The sequence below is a fragment of the Hyposmocoma kahamanoa genome, unplaced genomic scaffold (genome assembly GCF_003589595.1).
Source record: "Hyposmocoma kahamanoa isolate Upper Pololo Valley unplaced genomic scaffold, ASM358959v1 89, whole genome shotgun sequence".
Taxonomy (NCBI): domain Eukaryota; kingdom Metazoa; phylum Arthropoda; class Insecta; order Lepidoptera; family Cosmopterigidae; genus Hyposmocoma; species Hyposmocoma kahamanoa.
In genome coordinates, this window is record NW_020654520.1 from 2,407,549 (window position 1) to 2,428,651 (window position 21,103).

At 35.9% G+C, this 21,103-nt stretch overlaps 4 protein-coding genes across 6 annotated transcripts; 1 reads left to right on the plus strand and 3 right to left on the minus strand.

The window, feature by feature from the left end:
• Positions 1 to 1,456: 1,456 nt before the first annotated feature.
• On the minus strand, positions 1,457 to 6,420 carry LOC113236176. 3 transcript variants are annotated; one of them, XM_026472186.1, is made up of 2 exons: positions 2,633 to 2,759; positions 1,457 to 2,072 (listed from the first exon to the last, which is right to left on the minus strand). In XM_026472186.1, the coding sequence occupies exons 1-2, from the start codon at positions 2,702 to 2,704 to the stop codon at positions 1,671 to 1,673; spliced, it is 474 nt and encodes a 157-aa protein (XP_026327971.1). In that variant the 5' UTR covers positions 2,705 to 2,759; the 3' UTR covers positions 1,457 to 1,670. The 3 variants fall into 3 exon arrangements, 1 of the variants encoding a protein (XP_026327971.1); XR_003310917.1 differs by lacking the exon at positions 2,633 to 2,759 and adding an exon at positions 6,371 to 6,420 and having other exon boundaries at positions 1,939 to 2,072; XR_003310918.1 differs by lacking the exon at positions 2,633 to 2,759 and adding an exon at positions 4,162 to 4,271 and having other exon boundaries at positions 1,981 to 2,072.
• Positions 6,421 to 8,096: 1,676 nt separating this feature from the next.
• Positions 8,097 to 9,405, plus strand: LOC113236164 (bladder cancer-associated protein B). Its single transcript, XM_026472170.1, has one exon. It carries the CDS (start codon positions 8,272 to 8,274, stop codon positions 8,509 to 8,511), a length of 240 nt encoding a protein of 79 aa, XP_026327955.1. The 5' UTR covers positions 8,097 to 8,271; the 3' UTR covers positions 8,512 to 9,405.
• A 2,754-nt stretch (positions 9,406 to 12,159) lies between these two features.
• On the minus strand, positions 12,160 to 12,795 carry LOC113236168 (40S ribosomal protein S28). The gene is made up of 2 exons (XM_026472176.1): positions 12,518 to 12,795; positions 12,160 to 12,293 (listed from the first exon to the last, which is right to left on the minus strand). The coding sequence occupies exon 1, from the start codon at positions 12,791 to 12,793 to the stop codon at positions 12,521 to 12,523; it is 273 nt and encodes a 90-aa protein (XP_026327961.1). The 5' UTR covers positions 12,794 to 12,795; the 3' UTR covers positions 12,160 to 12,293; positions 12,518 to 12,520.
• Positions 12,796 to 14,767: 1,972 nt separating this feature from the next.
• LOC113236133 (translocon-associated protein subunit alpha) lies at positions 14,768 to 20,843 on the minus strand. The gene is made up of 5 exons (XM_026472131.1): positions 20,692 to 20,843; positions 18,815 to 19,000; positions 18,350 to 18,627; positions 16,679 to 16,919; positions 14,768 to 15,193 (listed from the first exon to the last, which is right to left on the minus strand). Exons 1-5 carry the CDS (start codon positions 20,750 to 20,752, stop codon positions 15,123 to 15,125), a joined length of 837 nt encoding a protein of 278 aa, XP_026327916.1. The 5' UTR covers positions 20,753 to 20,843; the 3' UTR covers positions 14,768 to 15,122.
• Between the last annotated feature and the right edge of the window lie 260 nt (positions 20,844 to 21,103).

The window sequence follows — 21,103 nt, forward strand, 5'->3', positions numbered from 1 at the left end:
AATAGATAACCCCACACGTCTTAACACTGTAACCACAACTTCTTTGGGTGAATACAATGATCTTACTGTTTGGCCCAATGGTTGACTGGTAGAGAATGCCTTATGGCATTAAGTCCGCCATTTGTACTTCAGTGTATTGTACAATAAAGTTTAAATAAATAAATAAATAAATCTTATATACTTGGGTGAATAACAACAGCAAAAGTGCAGCGTTGTAATTTGAAATTAATAAAAAAGCACAATTATTAATACATTGATCCAAAGAAAAAATGCAAACACCCTAAAAGGAATAGAGCCCCTCTGTGCGATCCCTTTTTTCCTCCCTCTCTCTCTCTCTCTCTCTCTCTCTCTCTCTCTCTCTCTCTCTCTGTCTCTCTTCCCTAATTTCTTTCCAAATTTACCGTTTTCTAGACAAAAACCTTATCGGCAGTCAATAGATGTAGTAAATTGTTTCACTTCAATTCGACCAGTTAACTTGAGCTTTGTTATAATGGACGAAAATTGCAAAATTACATATTTAATTACCGATGTTATTTGATTCCGTTTGTTTTGTAATTAGATGTTTTCCTGTTTTCCCACACACCACCGAATAGCACGCCATTATTAGAGATATTATCTTTATTACAATAAATACAGAACATTTTTGGAATATACAGAGACGTATTACAGGTCAGTTGTTGGAGCTGTACTATTTCAGGTTTCTAATTTGTAATTTCAGTGCAAACGAGAGTTGATATTTATAAGTGATGTATCACTGATGAGTTACCAGGAATGTATTGCCCTTGTTTCGCCTCTTTTTTTTTTCTTTTTTTTTTATATACATGACAGGCAAATGACTCCACTCCACCTGATGTTAAGTGGAAAGTGGTATCCAAACTCTATTTCTGGTTATATACTCGATGGTAAATAATAAATAATCTGTGGTTGACGCCAAGAAAAAGCTAAGAAAAAAAATATATCGAAACGTAATCTCCTTTAAGTTCTAATATTTGGCACTTATACGTGTTGATATCGTAATATATATGCCCTCGAAAGATCGTAGGTGTGTCGCCCTTACAAGGACTGAAACTACAGACGTGTGAACAGTTCCCATATCTTTTCCACGTAAATTTTGTTTATAGTGACTCTTGGTTATACTAGAAGGGCACTATAACCTGTGCAAGCAAGCCCGCGCCTACTGAGTCAGGTCCTAACCCCAGACCAGCCCGTTTGCACAAACTGCATCCGCTTTTGCATCTAAAAGCTCAACTAAAAAACTTAACTATAAAGCTAACTTTTCTACGATACCAAAAAGGTAACAAATAAAGCAAACAAAAATAACAAAAAGTAGCAGTAGAGTTCCTTGTGAAAGAGTTGTTCTAGGGCAGTACTGCCACCTTACCTATTTCTGCCGCCAAGCAGTAATGTCAGCATTACTATGTTCCGGTTTTGAAAGGTAAGTGTGCTGGTGAAATAGCAGGCACATGTTATGGACAGGTGTGTAGCTTACCATCAGGCGTACGACCCGTCACTTAATATTATAAAAAAGAAATCAAATTAAAACTACCAACAATATTATGTTTAGTCAATATCTATCGTCTGAAGTCATAAACCTTGGCAACCCTTGGTGAGACAGTGGTCTAGTTTACATATTACAAATATTTGCAAGTTTTTTAAAGAAATCAGATTTCTTAGCTCCAAAACTCTTCCGCAATCTCTAAAAACCTCTCTCGGCCTCTAGGATCAATATCGTAATCAATAGCAGAAACATCATTTTCGCCTACATCAGGCGCAACGGATTCGGGAACAAACAAGATAGGATACAGATACAAGGCTAATATCATTGGAAAATCCTTTTTGTAATCTAGAACCCTTTCAAACTCCTTCCTAGGGTAAACGTCTTCTACATCTATGTTAAAATATTGCAAAAATCTGCTTAGAGTATTATGGTAAAGGTCCTTTATGTGCTCCAGGTGTTGGGACCGAAAGTTTCGATCCGTGCAGCTGTAGATAAAGTAAAGAAAATCGTTGACAGGACATCCATAATATATTAACTGGTAATCTAGTAATATCACGTTTTCTGTTTCACCTTCCTGAAAAAAAAAAGAATACAAAGAATCATGATAAGATGGGTCCCAGCTTAGATTGTACTTCGAAATCTCTGGTTAAAAATAGTACTCCTAAATCCCTGGTTAAAAATTGTACCTCGTCATTTACGTAGTGTTAAAAAAGTGACAGATGTTGTGGTTTGATGTGTGGCAATGGTAGTGGCAAAGTATTGAGCACGGGTTTCCTCTAAAGGGAAGGCTTAGCGCCCGCCAGACATTTACCGTCTACAATGGCGGATTCCTCTGTTGTAATATTAGTAATATTTTTTTAATATATAATGTAGCACCAACATTTTATAAAATATTAGTTTTTTTAGTAGAATGTGCGTCATGTACAGTTAGTGCAGGATGTAAAAGATAACGAGCATTCAGTTAGTACAATTACATCAATATCAATATTAATCAGACTTTATAAAGTTACCAAACTATTAAAATTGTTTTGTAATAAAATATTATGGCTACACTTGATATTAGCGATAATCGTAGAACATCTTTCAGGGTCACACGTACAAGATTCATATTCTAAGGAAATCTACGTCACTTACAAAATCATTTGTTACATTTCCCATTCCTGTGCTATACATTGTTTTGCTGTTGGGCGGTCTAGGCGCCCTCATAGTCGACGGAGTTTAAGTATCTAGCTTCAACACTTTTTCTCGCTGGGCACAGCGCATCTCCCGTCCTGTGTGGGCTTGGCTTGTTGTACCGCTTGACAAGAAGCGCACTTAAATTGTTCTCTTTTTGTTTAATTACATGACCTACGCAGCCGCAGTGACCATAAGTGGAGTCGCCGTCTCGACAGTGTTTTGCGGAATGTCCATACTGCTGACATTTGTGACATCTAGTTACGATCGTGAAGTCCCTAACGGAGCAGGATGTCCAGTTAATAAACACTCGCTCCTGTTGGATGATCATGCTTTTGATATCCGCTGGTAATTCCAATGTAAAGTTGCAATATGATGAGTCCTTTTTGCCAGATTTGTGGCTCAACTTGATCGAGCTTAAGAACTTATCGCGTTACACTCATTCTCAGGCGTAGAGGAGGTATAATAATATTATTTTTATCTCCTTTTAATTTTGTCTTCAACCTTTAGCCCTGAATTTTTTAGTTGCTCGAATTGCTTCAGCTTTTCGAGGTCATCTTTTCCTTCAGCTCTGATTATGACACCTCCATCTTTAGTTTTCCTCATGCCTCGGAGCTTCAATTCTTCGGGCTTAGTTACGGTTTGGATGAGCTTTTTCGTGTCCTCGGTTGATTTCCCTTTATTTGTCGGGTAAACAATAATGCTGCTGGTACTAGGTGGACGTACAAATGAGTTGTACCCCTTTTTAACAACGTCAGCAAAGGATGTATTATATGCTGCTATCTTTGGAATGGTTTGAAAGAATGCATACGGCATTCTTTCAAACCTTCAAGTTGGTCTTCGACAGAGACTTCTTTCCGACTTTCTGAGCTTTAGACAGAGATTTCTTTCCGGTCATTATGGTTCTGGATAATTATTTGATATGAAATATATTTTTGCTTAAGGGACTGATATTTTACGGCTAACTGGGAACCTCCTCCCATAAGGCTTCTGCTTATGCTACTTATTTTAAATTTTTTGTTCTGAATTTAGTTTACCATCATTTGAAATACTGCATATATCGTTCAGGCACTGCTCGATTGTGGTTGTGTGGACTGATTGTCATCGTACTCCGATTAAATGGACTATCCATTTTTAAACCAGAAATCACTACAAAAATCTCATCGTAATACCAATAACCGCACGATCATCTTGCGCTGACACAGATTTACGCGGGAGCTATATTGACACAGTTACGAAATATATTGTTATTATAATTTTAATACAATTTGCAGAAGGCACGTCCGCCTGCAAACGCGGCTGAACTATGAACTGGAAAATGAGAATGGGTTGATGATAATGAATGGGAAAACACTCACTATAAATAATAATAAAAAACTATACGATCATTTTGTCCGATAAGATAAAAAGTTAGTCGCCATTTTATGCCGCGTGCCAGTTGTCTACTAATGTGTTTTCAGTGCTTACAATTGAAATAATTTATTACTTACCGTTTCCAGAGTTAAAGTGTTACTGACCCGGAAGTCGCCATGACACAAACAACAAATTGTAGACTCTTGATCTGTATAATACTGACGCAATTTCTTTAAACAAATAGGCAAGAAATCTCCAATTTTCTTTTCTAATTCGCCATCGCAATACTTTTTCATTAATCGACAAAAATGTAACATGCTTTTTTCCCATTGGGCACTAAATTTAGTTGCCGATTTTCTAGAAGATATTTTCTCACAAAAATACTTTGGATCCCGCTTTTGTATTACGTAAGAGAATGCGTGAAACTTTGCAATTTCTTGAATACATAATTCTACAAACTTAAGAGATGGTACATCCATTCTGTGCAACGTTTTAAAGCCTTTCTTTGCTAAATTTTCAAGTATTATAGCTTCGACATTTGTCTGTTCGTAACATTTTATTTTGTGAAACCTTTTCTCTAAAGGGATCATAGCTAGATTCTCCAAATTTTCAAAAACCTTCGCAAAATCTTTATAAAAATAGACTTCATTTGAATAAACATCTTTTATTGGAAATATATCTTCTAAAATATTTACTTTGAGTGCAGCTTTAACAAAAAGGTTTGTCTCTTTTCCACCATTAATTGTTGTTCCTTCGACATCAATTTCGTATAGAATTCCTAAATAATTTCCTCCAGCAGTAGATACACATTTTATGTCCACTTTATATGTTTTGTAGCCCTCCATTTTTATGATGTCGTTGATGGACTTCTGCAGCGATACAGGCAATTCATTTTCTGCCATTATACTATCGAAACATTCTTTGGAAGACATTTTGTCTTTTTTGCTTCCAGAAATGACAGTATATAAAATAATAGACTAGTTTTTATAACGTTTGTTGCTGTTGCTCAATAGAAAGCAGACGAAAAAATAGTCCTACTTTTTACCAAGCCCTCGTACATACATATATATGTTATCAACACTATTTACTTATGGAAGACTTGTTTCACGACAATATTTTTACTTGGATTAGTTTATATGTTATCTACGCTATTTACTTATGGAAGACTTGTTTCACGACAATATTTTTAAGCTATCACGGCTGGCAAATATCGTCTTGTACCTACTTTTACTCTTCACAACACTATAGCAGCGTTATCATTATACAGGAAATGTAATTCTGCAGACTATTCATCAACAATTCGGTACGAAATGAGAATATAGACTAATTCTTAAGTTTAGTGATATCGAAGAAGGATTGTTTTGTGTTTATATGTGTTCCACATAATTAATGGCGTTTGTCTATTCAGTACATCTCAAATGTTTTTATGTATTTAGTTCTGTAACCTGTTTGTATGTTTTGCGCCATTTAGTAGAAATAAAGAAGTGTAATCGCCGCCGGAAAATTATAAAATATAATACTGTTATTTATTAATTACTTTGTTAACAAATAACGCGATAAGTGGACTTAATTTTTATCATAACAGATAAAACGTGTAACAATTGTATACTTACATAACAACTTTGTTACTACGTGCTAACATCAAAGTAAAATGTTAAGAACGACAGGGAGAAAAGCCAAAAAGGAAAGGAAAAATAAAAATGTGGATATAGAAACAAAAATTAAAATATATTTATTGCTCGTAATATGCTCGTGATTCAACACATAAGGACAGGAAGAAGAAGAATTCAACATTGAGCACAGAACTAAAATTGAACGGTTTGTCTTGTTCCCGAGCATTTATATTACACACGTAACGATGTCAGCGGGAAAGAGTGCGTAGACGAGACTAGTGAAACGTCAAATGTTACAAAATACTTATAGACGTACTACGAGAATATTATGTAGAGAGTTTCCGTAACTTTCTCATGGACGTAGAGTACCTAAGTTAGTGCAGAAACAGCTGAATTTTGAAAACCCAAGCATCAGAGATTGAGTCTCGTACAAAGCAGTGTAGCGCTATAATTGAAAATACCACAGACCACATGAATATACAATAGTTGACTTCGATTATTAAACTGTTTTTGCCGTTCCACGATGGAACTAAATATACGGGTGCTCACACATATCACGAGCTTTATTTTGTGAATAACATTTGCAGGTTTATAGGCTGAATGTTGAATACAATGCACTCATGGTAATATTATAATGTTTATTCACCGTATTCTAGCAAATTGAACAGTTTGTTATTATGACTTAGAATATCACAATGCTCAATAAATATTACATACACAAACATTGACTTACAATTATATAGACGTCGGGTCTGCGCTAAAAAGTGTCCGAACTTATAGGGCATTAAAATCGTATACAGAGCGTCATTCACGCTTTCTTCTTCTTTTTTTAAATGTTATGGCTCCATCGAAATAATGATTTTGCCAATGTCAAGTAAAAATAACTATGTACAGTAGTTTAATATTATTATAAAAATTATACAAAAAAATGGCGATTTCGCCAATGTCCTGTTTTTTTTTAAAGGTATATTTTAAAGTAGTCTTCGTTTGTTCGACTGACAGCGAAGCAAGCAAAATTAGACAGTACTGCGATGACATTACAATTTAAATTAAACGTTTTAGCTTTTTCATATTCCTTTACATGTCACTACGTTTAAATAGGTTGACTTGGGACATTTTTTTCGTGGTTTTTGTATTAGACCCGTCGTCCATTTATTTGTAAGTCAATGTACACAAAGCGTATTTTTGTTTTGTTATTCCTAAATATAGTTCTTAATTTTTTGGTTTGTGTTCTAGTATTTCATATGCAGGTACTTTAGTAACTAGATAAATATTTCATGCAGAGTACAAAAAAGTAAGAATGAGTTCTCGTTCAATATATAATATGTCATTGTATAAAATTTTAAACTCTTTTTTTAAATTACTTTATCTGACCTTGGATTTGAAACATTTCTCCACTGGTATTACCATAATTTCGAAAATCAATTTCCCCTACGTCTCCCGACAGATTTCTATAATAATTTAGATAACTTTTGAAATGAATACGAAAAACAATGTAAACCACAGAATCTACCTACCTATATACAACATGTACTCATAGTATTCCGTCTTACAATATGTATTTAAAATATGAATGTTGTAAATATTATACAATAATCGTTGTGTTATCTGCGGTGTCGTTGTCGTAATGAACAAATAAAGGTATCTGAAGAAATTGCAACAACGCGACGTTATCGTAAAATTAATCTCTACTCTTTTTAAATACGTATTTACTTGACATGCACTACCTACGTAGGATATTTTAGGCAAACCAGTCCTCATCATTCATCTATTCTGTTTATTTCATTCAAAGCTCTTTGATATGCGATGTTCTAGCTAACCATGTTATGCGATGAATTGAAAAAATCATAACTCTCAAGTTTAGCATACACATGCACACAATAAAATTATTTTGATGATTTTCGTCTTCCGCGCCAATTCTTATTTTTAGAACCTATCAAAACAAATTCCACCTACTCAGCAATATTATTATTAGCGTTTTTAGTAATATTTCTCCTTAGCTTGCTGCATACTTTGTAATTATTCAGATAATTAAGAAATATTTTGAATATAAAAATAAGAATTGATTGAATTCGAAACTAACACTAATTTGATAAAAAAAGAAAGATTATTTTGAAAGGATGGAAAAAAGTCTAAGATTTTGAGCCCTGGGGCCTTACCGTGAACTCTTATTACGATTCAATTAAGGACCTAAAATGGATCGTTGTGAGATAGCGCTACATGAAGTGTATATCACCATCCCGCTTTTTTGTCGTTACAAACCTATACTGAACTGTATTAAGAGTTCATGATAAGGCCCCTGAACCATTTTGAATTTTCCTTTTTTTTATTTACCTTGGCTTTTCGCGGTAAGCCTTTTAGCCACTTACAAAGTGTTTTGATAGTATTTTCCTTGCATCGAACCTCTTTTTTTTATGTGTAATCTGAAAAAAAAATTATAGCAACACAGTACTCTTCCTGTCAAAGCAACTATATAGTTCGCAAAATCGTAATTGCATCAAGTTTTCTAATCGAAAAGTAGTAATTGTACAGAGATAATGAAAATATCATCTGAATCATGTCGATTGAGGCACATAAAGTGATCCGTTGTATTGCTATACGATAGTATTCCTTAAGATTTTTTGGACCGACGCGATGTACTGTTTGCAATGGCTGATCCCTGTGCTGTTGATACCGAAGCCCGTGAACCCGGCGCTCGTCAACACCCACGTAATGTTCATGGTGTTGTACCTGATAGGATTCTTCTTAGAGAGAAAGCCTTGTACCGTGTGCAGTGTCGTGTTTCTTGCGGCTGTGATACTCATATGTTATAGCGGCATCGGGAACTGCTTGTTTTGGGCGAGCCAGTGCGAGGAAGAGAAGTACGATACGTAGTCGCACTCGACCGCTCCGAGTTACCTACCAAAGTGCTCAAGGAGCTGTTATGTGTTCCTCAAGAAGAGAGAAGGCGGGAACGCGCGGGACACCCTGTTGCCTTTGCCTTCCAGCATGCAAAAAAAATACGAAACCGTTTTGTATATTTTTATAAATACATAAGACTTATATTTTTTAATTTACATGTCTGTTGTGTAAAACATTTTATGGAGTGAGAAGTGTCCAAAAGAAAGAAAATGTGCCGATCTGTATGTACTTAACTATCTCAATTGTTATGTTAATTTATAAAAATGTGATGATAATGTATGTACAGTTAATTGTTAGTAATGATTTCATAACAATCATGTGAAATACAATATGAGAATAGATTTTTCTTTTTATAGATTATAATCTCTAAAGTGATCAAGTATATACAAGTTCTGCCAAGCAGAATATTGGAGTGCTATTGACATAAATTATGTAGTGGTGTCAATTTTGTAAGTATGTCAGAAGATATACGCAAAATGTTGTAATTGGTCGGCCCCTTAAGATATGATATCTATGTATAGGAAGATAAAATTATACAAAGATAGCTTTATTAAGTACTGATTGTGGAATATACATATACACTTTGTTAGAGTTATCAAGTAATTATTACTTTAATTACTTACTGCTTCAAATTAAGATTGGAAATACTATGATCATGCTCTCATAATCTGAACCTCTGTTCAGTGTTTGAAGCAGGCTTGAGGTATTTGCATGTGTTTTGTTTGTATGAAATCATTTCTCTTCATACATACACAATAATATTGCTACTGCTCCATAGAAAATAATGTATAGACTTAACTGGCAACCGGTACTATCTAAATTTTCTAAAGATTTCTCTTTTTAATACCATTTTATACTATTTCATACTCCGCATCAAGCAAGCAAGAAATTCTATTGTTTTCAATAACATGTGTAATAAAAATATCTAAAAACTACATAAGTATTTTTATTTAATAAATCAGGTGCTATTTAAATGACGCAAACAAGTTTTTTCTGCATCCTGTAAAGTTGTCAAAATTGAGATAGTACCGGTTGCCAGTTCACAGTCGATATGCAACATTAATGAATTCATCATGCAGCCTGAAGACAAACAGTGTTCCTAACCATTGTGTTAAAATATTTGTTATAAATTTAAAATATTTTTAAAATGGTGGATAGAAAGTGTTTTTTTTCTGTGCGTGTCTCTAAGACGCATGGCAGGTTCGCTAATGTTGCATATAAGTAGCAGTAGAATTCTTGTGAAAGTCTTTGTCCAGGGAAGTACTATCACCTTTCCTGTTTCTGCTGCCAAAGAATAATGCTCACATTACTGCATTCCGGTTTTGAACGGTAAGGGTGTTGGTAAAATTACAGACACACGAAACTTCTCAACTTATGTCTCAGTGTGATGTTGCCACTTAGATCTTTGCGATTTAAAGCTCTATAGGCACTGTTATGGACAGCCTTATGGTGGTAATCTGGCGAGATGCACAACTTGTTCCTTCTGTCACTTGATATCATTAAAAAAATTTATATGTATCGTCCATTGAGCAGCGGACAGATATTATTGTGTATATGTCAACCCTCTATGCAGAGCGTGCATGGAGGGGGAGGAAACGGCCGCGCACATCCTACTACAGTGCTCCGGCGTGGCCAACTACAGGGCGAAGTACCTTGGAGTGCCGAGGTCGCTCCCCGAAATCTTCAGCACCCCGAAATCTTCAGCAAACCGAGCAGGTTGCTGAGATTCCTGGAGGAGCTTGAGTGGCACGACTAGAACCCTGCATCCACCACACACAAAATAGGCGCTTTATCGTCGAGTTACGGACACCGGCCCGTTGCACCAAGTACCAAGTATTGTGTATATGTATATGTGGGGAAATTATTTTATACAAACAAAACACAAATGAAAAGACACTGTCAGTGTCTCTGGAACACCGAACAAGTTAAACATTGAGATGTATAACTATAGAGAACCCCAAAAATATAAGTAGACTACAAATCCTACTGTCACGAGAGGCCTGAACCGATAAAACTAGTTCAGGAATAGTTTTAATGTACCCAACAGTTTTAAACTACAACTCTATCAAATTAAAGTTACGCGCGTAATTTAAACCAAGTGGTTCCGCTTTATCATTAGGCTCATTCTCAGAGTTAGTAGCCAACAGTAAGTATAAAATTCCCTATTGAAATTATCAGTACCTACTAAAACAAGAAAAGTAAATATTCATAAATATTGTTAGTAGTCCTCCCCCTTCGGGTTTTACTTCTTCTTTACTTTGGATTTACTAGTTTAAACCAAGTAGTACTCATAAATACCAGAGCAATGAAATTTAATATGGGGCTCCAACAATACCAACATCAGAAGTAATTTAGAAAAACTTGTTTCCCAAATTGCTCCTACTGGGAATCGATCCTGGGACCACTTCTAGCACCTACAGTATATGCTACTGGAGCAATAACAGCATACACTAGTGGAGTACCTACAGCGTACACTACTGTAGCACCTAGTCATCAATGTTACTAGTCATTTAAAATTTATTGTGGCAATGATACAAGCCTACATAATAAATCTGACACGTAGTGCTCTCAAAAGTTGTAGTTTCAAGGTAGCTGAAACTATTAAGATATCAACTTTTTTTTACTCTTTGGTGAATATTTTAGTAATATTTCTGTGAGTTATGAGAATAAGTCAAGTTCTGTACTGTGTACCATACACCTTAAGAGTTAAACCCCACTTTTCAGTACACTAGATCTGTTCTGAATGGAGTGTCATAAGCACACTTTTATATCATGGCATATTTACACGAACTACTTATTTATATAACTTTAGGCAGTCATGAAGTTGATGTAAGATGTAAAATCTTGTATACAATCAAAGCCAAATCTGAATATTGTATTGAAACGTAACCACAGATTTATAATTATTACAGAATCTACAGTGTTTAGTGTCACACACTGAGCTCTAGCATTAGACAAAAATAGTTACCCTCCACCCACCACACGCAAAATAGGCGCCTTGTCGACGAGTTGCAGACACCAGCCCGTTACACCAGCAAGTAGACAAAAATAGCCACCAAACACTTTTATCAATGACAAAGATAAATAGGTCTTGCACCTGGTGGTAAGTATCATACTTACCCAAGCAGTGCCACTGATCCGAGGGGCACTGCCACTGCTCCATAAACTTCACCACCAGCACACTACCCGTCAAAACTGAAAACAGCAATGTGAGTATTACTGCTTGGTGGCAGTCTTTCACAAGCTACAAAAATGATTGTGCAATGAAGCACATAGGTGCCTCAAAAAGTTCCTACTAATAGTTATCCAAAACTGAGCAAACAATTGCCTAGGGCCAGGAAATAATTCAGTGTTTCCCCGTTGTTCAAACTGGTCTGGCCTTGTTACTCCAGTTGTAATTAATGATCATGAAATTTTATCAATTGCCAATTATTAAAATTAATTAGCTAATAGCGCTAATAATATCCTTAATAATTGTTTCTTGTGTGGCCATATGTAATCTGTGTCATCTCAGCGATACTAATGTTCCATACATATTGTTTATAAGGCCTAATTAACAATTGCTTTACCCAGTCTAAAAAATTGTCACATACAAAAGTAGTTATAATAAAACAATGATTATTACAGTTTACATATAATTTATTACGAGCTGTTTACATAGAGATTGTCATCTTTGACGGTTTCTTGATGTTAACACGTGAATTTGGATAGAACATACATATTGGGCCTTAACCTAATCAAATGTAGCTGGAAACCTGAAACAATGGAAACAGAAATATGAAAATTTATAACGAAATATGGCTCGCTTTGGGTTTAAACGTGAGTATTCTATTGCTACAGCCCGTGTTTCACAGCAGATAAAGATGTTAAACGTAGAACTTAACACCTCGATACAACAAGAACATAACCTCAAAATATTGATCACCAGAAATAATAAATTCGTATTTCAAGTATAAATAACTATACCAAATATACTTACACCTTATCTCAATCTCCTAGCTTCACGTTCAGATTCAAGGAGCGTAAGAATGTCGCCATCGCGTACGGGTCCTTTCACGTTCCTGATAATCTGACGAGTAGTCTCTCCAATGAACTCAACTTTCACCTGCGTACACTGCCCCTGTGACCCAGTGCGCCCTAGGACCTTCACCACACGAGCAAGAACGTTAGGTTTATCCATTTCAACGTTTTGTTGAGCTAAACTTAGAAAACACACGTGCACCAAAGCTGGCGTGCGTGAAAAAGAAATTGACATAAGCTAGTGTCACTTTGTACTGTTTCAGAATCGACTTGCTGAATCGATCGATTATCTCTTAAAATTTTTATTATTAATTTTGTAGCTACATCTACTTCTCAACAATTTATGCAAGTTTTAATTTATTATCTAAAGTACTTCAGTTAGTTACGCAATAGAATATTGTAAATATACAATAATTACGTAATTTAGATGTAAAAAATCAAAACCGCCAACGAAACAAAAATCACATATTTCCCTGTAAACAAAATAAAAGAAAGGAATTTATTAGAACAGGTGCTGTTCAAAAAAACATACAACAGGAGTTTACATGACAAACAGTAACAATAATAACTAACTTATTAGTTTGCTAACTATACACGAAATTTTGGAGTCTTGATGTGAATATTAATGTTCCTGCATTTCCTGCTTTTTATACAAGACACAGCCATCTATTTAAACGCCTACATGTTGACCAAAATAGTGAATTTTATCATAGCTGCTAAAATATATTTTTAGGGCTTGAATTATAGGTACATATACAACAATGATAGTATTTAGTAATTGCTTGTTTGGTACGGAAATAAACCTTGGTGGTCTCATGCAAGCATACCTCAAAAATGCTATTATTATTATTATTATTATGGACATTTATTTTAGACTCGCCTCTCCCATGGCTTAAAAGAACATTTTTGAATTTTTAAGTGAGAGAGGCTGTATTCCCGGCACAGTCGTCCGGGGTCAGGCCTCAAGTTTTAGAACCGGCGACCAATACTTGCTGTATCGAGCAAGACTGCTTCTGTATTTGTGCAGGAAGCGACATGCCACGAAAATCCAACAGACTCCTCAATTTGTTAGCGTGGCTGATTGGAATGAACCCGATTGCGACAAACCTGTTGGGATTATTTCAGTGGAGGCCACATAACACGTGTCGGTTATCATTATTGTTATTAGGATACCTTCATTCAGGAACTTTGCAACCATCTATTCTATTCTATTTCCTAAATGGCGGCCACAAGGCTTGGGCCAGTGTCAGTTTCGATTAAACTGCGATCAGTAATTGATATAATATGGCCAAGAGAGTTAAAGAACTGAAAGATTCTTCTATCTTTTGACGGTTTTGATCTCTGGTTTTATTTTATTTTTTTTAGAAACATTTTGTTTTTTATAAAAAAAAAATAAGTACGTATTTGACCTCCATCTCACCTGATGGAAAGTGATGATGAAGTCGAGGATGTAGCATGTACACCTAAATAATACCTATTAACTTTCGCCTTGAAAAGGTCCAAGTTATAGCGTTCGGGGAACAAATCTGCAGGCAGGGAATTCCACTCATTAGCCGCTCGCCATACAAATGGGGAAGCGAAACGCTTCGTGCGAATCCGGGGAATATCCACAACATAGGGGTGGAACCCCAGCCCACGTCTAGTCTCCCGATTATGGAAAGGGGAATCGGAATCAAATTATGCAATTCCATTGCACACTCTCCATGACATATCCTGTAAAATACTGATGAGCTGGCAACTCTACGGCGGTGTTCAAGGCTCTGCAGCTTCGCCTCTACTAGTTCCGAGTCACCTATAAGCCTTTTAGCACGCTTGTCTATTGAATCTAAGGTGGCCAGTTGGTGTTTAGCAGAGCCACCCCATAAGTGGCAGCAGTACTTCATAAACGACCGGAATTGTGCTTGGTACAGCTGAAGCAACTGTCCCGGTAAGAAGTATCACCTCACCTTGGAAAGGATGCCAATCTTCTTGGCTGCATTTTTTGGTTATGGCATGTGCCTTCCCAGTGTAGAGTGCCAATCAAGGGGCAGCAGCATTAAGTAAGGAAGTGCAGAAGAGATTCATCCGCTTCGTGGCAAAACCTGCATTCTCTAAAAAAAACTGTCCCTACAAAAAATAAAACAATATGCTGAAAAAATTTAACATTTTATTAAATAATGTCTTATAATCGCTCACGTTGTTACGAAGCTTCACACTGTTTGTTCCATAATTTATTAGCTCACAACACACTTATGCTACACACAGTCTTTGCACACAACGAATCAAATAAGAATACGCCTAGAAGACTAATTTCATTAGTTATAAATTTAATGCGCTAAATGTGACAGTGACTTTCAAACAACCTATATTGTACATTTATTTGATTTTTGTATTTCTTATTTAAATTGGCAAATAGGTAACGATTTTTCTCCATAGTCTGTACACCCACAATGTACTACTAACTTGGGTGATCAAGGACGTAGTACTTGTGTGTATGACATATTTGGATGCGTCTTGGTACTGTGACGTATTCTTATTGTACTCGTAGTTGAACACTCGGCGCTATCACGCGACTGTTTCTGCGATTAATCATCGCCAGCAGATCTCTTCGCCTTCCTCATACGTGGCGACTGTTTGGGTGTTTTGGGCGATTTTTCTGAAAAAAAAAAACTAGTTATTTTTTGTGGCAGTGATATTTCAACTCATTTGTCATCCGTACTAAACTAACATTGGCTTTTCAATTCAAAATTATTTGTATTAGACATTGACTTACAATTATATGGACGTCGGGTCCGCGCTAAAAAGTGTCCGAACTTATAGGGCGTTAAAATCGTATACAGAGCGTCATTCACGCTTTAGTCTTCGTTTGTTCGACTGACAGCGAAGCAAGCAAAATTAGACAGCACTGCGATGACATTACAATTTAAATTCAACGTTTTAGCTTTTTCATATTCCTTTACATGTCACTACGTTTAAATAGGTTGACTTGGGACATTTTTTTCGTGATTTTTGTATTAGACCCGTCGCGTCGTCCATTTATTAGTAAGTCAATGGTATTAGACCACAGATAAACAAAGCTTTCTAGATCTTACAACGTGAGGAATGGACATTGTCAATTTTTTCCAAATGATCTAGTTAAAAATCGAAATGATAAACTAATGATTTGTGGCACTTGCCAATATTTAGAAAAATATAAATGACTTCCAAAAATCTTCTGCATTTTGAATTATATCCGTGATATAACCCTTCATTAAAATCCATCCATACAATTCATATTGTTTGTAGTTTCAAACAAAGGATCTGCAACACACAACAGTCCCCTTTTTTTGACATGCCAACAATTGACATTGTATTTGGGTTTTGTACTTGCTTTGCGCTCGGTATAAACGGTGGACTGCATCGCCTTCGGCAAGGCAGACAACCAAATGCGCCATTAGTGTAGTAACTGATTATTAACAATAATTACTGAATATTTATTATTATTAGAGTGGCTGCATTCGGGGCGTGTGCGGCCACCACTAATTACAGTTCAGAGTCAAAGCCAACAGCACTAAAGATCTGAAGGACTTTTCTGGCTCTGACAGTTTTTATGTCCTCTGAGTGTGCCTGTGCCTTCCCAGAACTACGTACGCCTATTAGGGGGCAGCACTGGGTCAGGAGATGCACAGGAATTTTATTCGCCTCGTGGCAGAATCTACTCTCTTTTTTCTGTCCAAGTTTCTGCCCAATATTTGACATGACCTTGTTCAAGCACAATGACCTGTTAAAGCTCTAGTCAGTCTGATGACACTCCTGTCCAGTGACAGAGCGATCAGGAATTTTGAATGCTAAAGAACCTTTGCTCTGCAGCCACAACACTCGTATGAGATGTATGCTCTCGTTCAGCAGAGTGAGCTTTGCCAGTCTGTGTGCTATCCCTGTAAGGGGTTCGGGACTAATGAAGTCCTCTCTAGCATCAGCTTTGGCCAATTCATCCACTATCTCATTAACATCGATGTCGGAGTGACCTGGAACCTAAATAACCTAAATTTATCGATTAACAAGATCCTTAATTTCTTGAAAAATCGGATTCTAAAACGGATCTAGAAAAGCGGATGCCTTTATAGATACCTATTTGACAATAATGATAAAGAATACTCACTGAGTTGGTTAACAACTTCCTTAGGCAGCCAGTCATAATCAACATCATTGGCGGTCCCGGTCTCGAGCGGTTTGGATTGTGAGCGCGGCGAACGGCGGCGCGCGAGCGATGACAATGCTTGTTGGCCCAGCACAAGGCCTAAAACACAGGCCGCACCGAGGAACACGTATAGGAAGAATGTCTCTCCATCCAGTCCTTCAGACACTTCAACAATATTTATTGTCTGGTTGTACACTGCTTCCTGTTGAAAAGGATAGTTCAACGTCAGTACATAGGATAGATCATGGCAAAGAAATTGGGAAACCTTATTCACACATTCCCAAATACACAGACGAGAGAATTGCAATTGATGTCAATTGCAATTCTCTCATCAAATTAATCAGAACTACATGTTCGTGAGGCAGATTCCCCTAAGAAAAATGCATAAAGTACTTGGTATCGTAGATAGCCAACTGCTCATATTTATCGTGTACGATAATTTTTATAAATATCTTTAGTAAAACCATCCTGTAAGATAAAACTAAACAGATCACTCTGTACCGAAGTTTCGTCATAAAAAAATGGAGAAATTGTAAAATTTTTGTGTTTTTTGTATTATTACAGTTTTAAACGTCGTGAAAATTACTATCAAAAACAGCTAGTTTATTTTTGTTCCTACATACACACAACGTGTATGTAGGACTGTGGCCACAGACCACAGCCTTTCTTTTTATGTATGTTACCAAATGACGGGACAAACAAGTCAAGCGCTGTGGTAAGCGAAAAGCCTATCCATAACAATTGCAGATCTGAGGGGCACTGCCACTGCGCCCGTCACCCTGAGACATACGTTGAGAACTCACATATGCCTGTAATTTCACCAGCACCCTTACTGTTCGAAACCAGAAGCCAGTAATGCCCACGTTATTGCTTTATGGCAGAAATAAGTATCGACATTTTTATCTTTATTTATCTCATCCACAGTTTTAATATTCTGTCTTACAATATTTTGTGAAAAAATTAAAAATTTTCTCAACGTAATTATATGTATATTTAAAAGTACTGTGATATCAGTATAGGAAAGTTAATTTAAGATTTTATTGTTGTTGGTGGCTATAATTAATATTTTCCCAAAAGCAAAATAATTAATGAGGACAAACTCAAATTGGCTATTAAAGTAATCAATATTTTTTTTTGTATAATATATAATATTTCGACAATTAGTTATTTGTGAACCTTGATGACGGCCCAACGATTTATATGTGGGTGCTGGATGAGACGCTCTGTGGTTGGATTCCTGATAGAACCAAATTGGGAATGGAACTTTTTAAATTAGTACTGGTCTAGGTGTTCCAGAAAGCACCCCAGAGTGAATTCCGTTGCTCTGGTTCTCATAGTACAGAGAATCCCCCCTAGATTGAGACCAGATAATTGGTACAGTTGTCTGGCACATTATTATTATTGTATAATAATAACGCACACACTCAACATAGTCCCGCACTAGGGAAAACCCTGTATCGCGGGTGCCATGGACACACACATAGACAACCACAAATTACACCCAAACTCACGAGAGAAATAAATGTAGGCCATACAAATACTTCTCCCGCCTCGGGAATCGAACCTGGGACTTCTGCATGGCAGTTAATAAGACCACATATTGGTTAAATTAAAATAGTTCAGAAAACCTACCTGGTAGTAGTTTCCACTAGCGTCCCTGTAGTTCAACTGGATATTCAAGCCAAATGGTCGTCCGGCAAAGGCTTCATTAGGTATAAATGAGTAGACAAAAGTGGCTTCCTGCTTCGGCTTAACTTCTTTGTTGTATGGCAGCGCAGTGAAGTTCTGGATGTAGTAAGTATAGTCCATAGGGTAGCGGAAAGATGCCTCCATGGATTCAACAAGATAGTCTTCATCTCCTTTGTTGATGAATCCCACTAGGAACTCCACTGGGTAACCAGCTTGTAGGTCTGGAATTTTTTTTTATTTGGACAATTTAGCAGTGTTTGTTTATATAGCTATTTTTGGTTATCATAAATATGATAAGCATAAATTTATGATATATGTACATGGGTGACAGTAAAATGTAGCATAACACCAGTTATAATATTAAGGTTTTCATAATACAACAAAGTAAGAACTTTAATCCATACTTACCAAAAGCGTTGTCGCCATAGTTAGGCACAGGCTTGGTAAACAATATCGTAGTGTCAACATATTGTGATGATTTAACAACAGAGTCATCGTCTTCAACTATGTCATCGCCAACTACCTGGTTGTCCTCCCCTTCGATGTCCACAACGTCATCGAGCTCGTCTTCCTCGGCATGTGCGAAAATTTTCGCTGGAAATTGGAAATAAATGATGAATAACTAAAATTACCTTTGTTGATTTTACACAAAGAAGATGAAACGAAGAAAGTCATAAAATTATTCAAAGTTAAGGGAAATAATAAATTAATTCCTCAGAAATTGTCCCATTTATGATCAACAGACATATTTTGAGGGTAGCTATTTAATAACATAGTTCAATTCTATGTTACTTTGTATTAAACTAAACATGGAATAATCTTGCAAAATTAAACAGTTTTTTTTTATCTAAAATTGCATTATCTTCATTTTGGCTGACTTGACCATGGCACTTGTAAATTAAATGAAACATTTTGGTTTGTTTATAAAACAAAATATACACAATTTCAGATCTGAAAAAATTGTTTCTTCTCCATCTCCTAGCAAACGCGAAAGTCTTCAAAACCCAATATACAACAGACATTATTTAGGTGTGCATGGTCCATCATCAACTCCATAGTCACTTTCCATCAGGTAAATTAAATATGCACTTTTTTTTTAATAATGGAAGTCTACTTGGCAATTATTGCCTTAATTCACCCAACGCACATTCTAGATAAACACAGTGTTCCTAAAAATTTTGGTACTATAGTGTCTTAGAGCCACATGGTGTCTTTACCAAGCAGCTGTGTTTTCATTAAAAAAAAAAAAAGTATTTTTTACCAAAAACATTAGCGTTTCTAGAGAGACACACAGTGTCCATGTGTCTATAGGATGTGAGACAGGCTTTTGTAATACATAATATTTGAAACAATCTATAAATCAAATGCTAATATATTCAGAGATGGTATAACAACAGTTTCACATTTATTATTTCCTTAATGGCGGCCACTAGGCTTGGGCCAGTGTCAGTTTCGAAGAATGCAATCAGTTAATATTGATCAAAAACGCCAATGCTAATGCAGCAGCAAGGTATTTATTTTTTGAAGAACCTCTTACCAAATAAATATAGTAACTACATTGACAGTGAGAGCTGGTCAATAGGAACTAAGTCTTAAAGGTTACCTGGCAACAGATGTCACATTAAGGAAATATTGACCCCTCCTAGATAAAGCATCATATGTTGAATCCAAAATCCGAAGTCAAGCCAAATTTCCACATACTAAAGCATATGTGGGTTAACAAGCGGATAAACTGAGACTGGGCAGGTCGGTTGACAGTATAAAATAATAAAATAAATTGTGGTTGTTCATCTAACCGATATCTAGGATTTTATAATACTCTTTGTGAGAAACGAGCTTTTGCCGAATAAAACTGAGAAATGCTATAGTCACATCATGTGCTCATTTCAGTGAATTCAAAACTGTAAAATGGTGTAAATTTGGCAATTTCCACATATGATACTTTACACAGGAGGGGTCGATGTTATGACTATAGTGTAGGTTTTACCATTTGAATTCTATTTTACAGAGACACAAGACACCAGAGACAATTGTGAAAAATACAATTGTTCATCAAAATATATTCAACTGTAGGACAATATGTAGGTTACAATGTAAGGAGGAAATTTTAAATTAATTATTACATAAATGGAAAAGAAAATTTAAAAGAATTAATAAAATTAAATAAACATGAACCGAAATATGTTACCTACTGCAACTTTCACTTACAAAACACAAAATTGCTATGCCACGTACGAAAACCGACAGAAAATTGCTAAAAACACATTATTTCTAAAAACACTTACCACTTTGGAAGCATAGTAACGCAACTGGGAGTACAAGAAAAGTGAAATATATTAATTTCATATTGATATTTTATTTATCACTACACTTTACTGTGAGTATCAGAGGAGAGTAAAGGCCATTCACTTGTGGTACACAGCTCAACGCCGTACGAAAAACTTAAGGCAAAATGCCAATTTTAGATCCAACTCGATTGACGTGGAACGTGGTGTCACTAGTGACGTGGACTTACGAATATCAGTAAATTGAAAACCGCTTAAATGATAAATCTACTTTGTACTCAAAGATAACTTTAACTTGGTATTCCAAAAATTAAATGACGAATAGCGTCTAAACAAACCATTATTTCAATATGAATTAAAGTAATAGTTAATTTATAACCGATTTAGTCGAGAAATTACGTGATACCTTGTG

What these genes read in the sequence shown, in the direction of transcription:
- LOC113236133 (XM_026472131.1), bottom strand. Translation starts at nt 20,752, where the DNA reads ATGAAATTAATATATTTCACTTTTCTTGTACTCCCAGTTGCGTTACTA. An exon ending in CTATGGCGACAACGCTTTTG is followed by an intron (nt 18,628 to 18,814) that starts GTAAGTATGGAT and finishes AAAAAATTCCAG; the next exon opens with ACCTACAAGCTGGTTACCCA. An exon ending in GGAAGTTGTTAACCAACTCA is followed by an intron (nt 15,194 to 16,678) that starts GTGAGTATTCTT and finishes TTTTTTTTTCAG; the next exon opens with AAAAATCGCCCAAAACACCC.
- LOC113236176 (XM_026472186.1), bottom strand. Translation starts at nt 2,704, where the DNA reads ATGAGGGCGCCTAGACCGCCCAACAGCAAAACAATGTATAGCACAGGA. An exon ending in GAAATGTAACAAATGATTTT is followed by an intron (nt 2,073 to 2,632) that starts GTAAGTGACGTA and finishes TTTTTTTTTCAG; the next exon opens with GAAGGTGAAACAGAAAACGT.
- LOC113236164 (XM_026472170.1), top strand. Translation starts at nt 8,272, where the DNA reads ATGTACTGTTTGCAATGGCTGATCCCTGTGCTGTTGATACCGAAGCCC.
- LOC113236168 (XM_026472176.1), bottom strand. Translation starts at nt 12,793, where the DNA reads ATGTCAATTTCTTTTTCACGCACGCCAGCTTTGGTGCACGTGTGTTTT.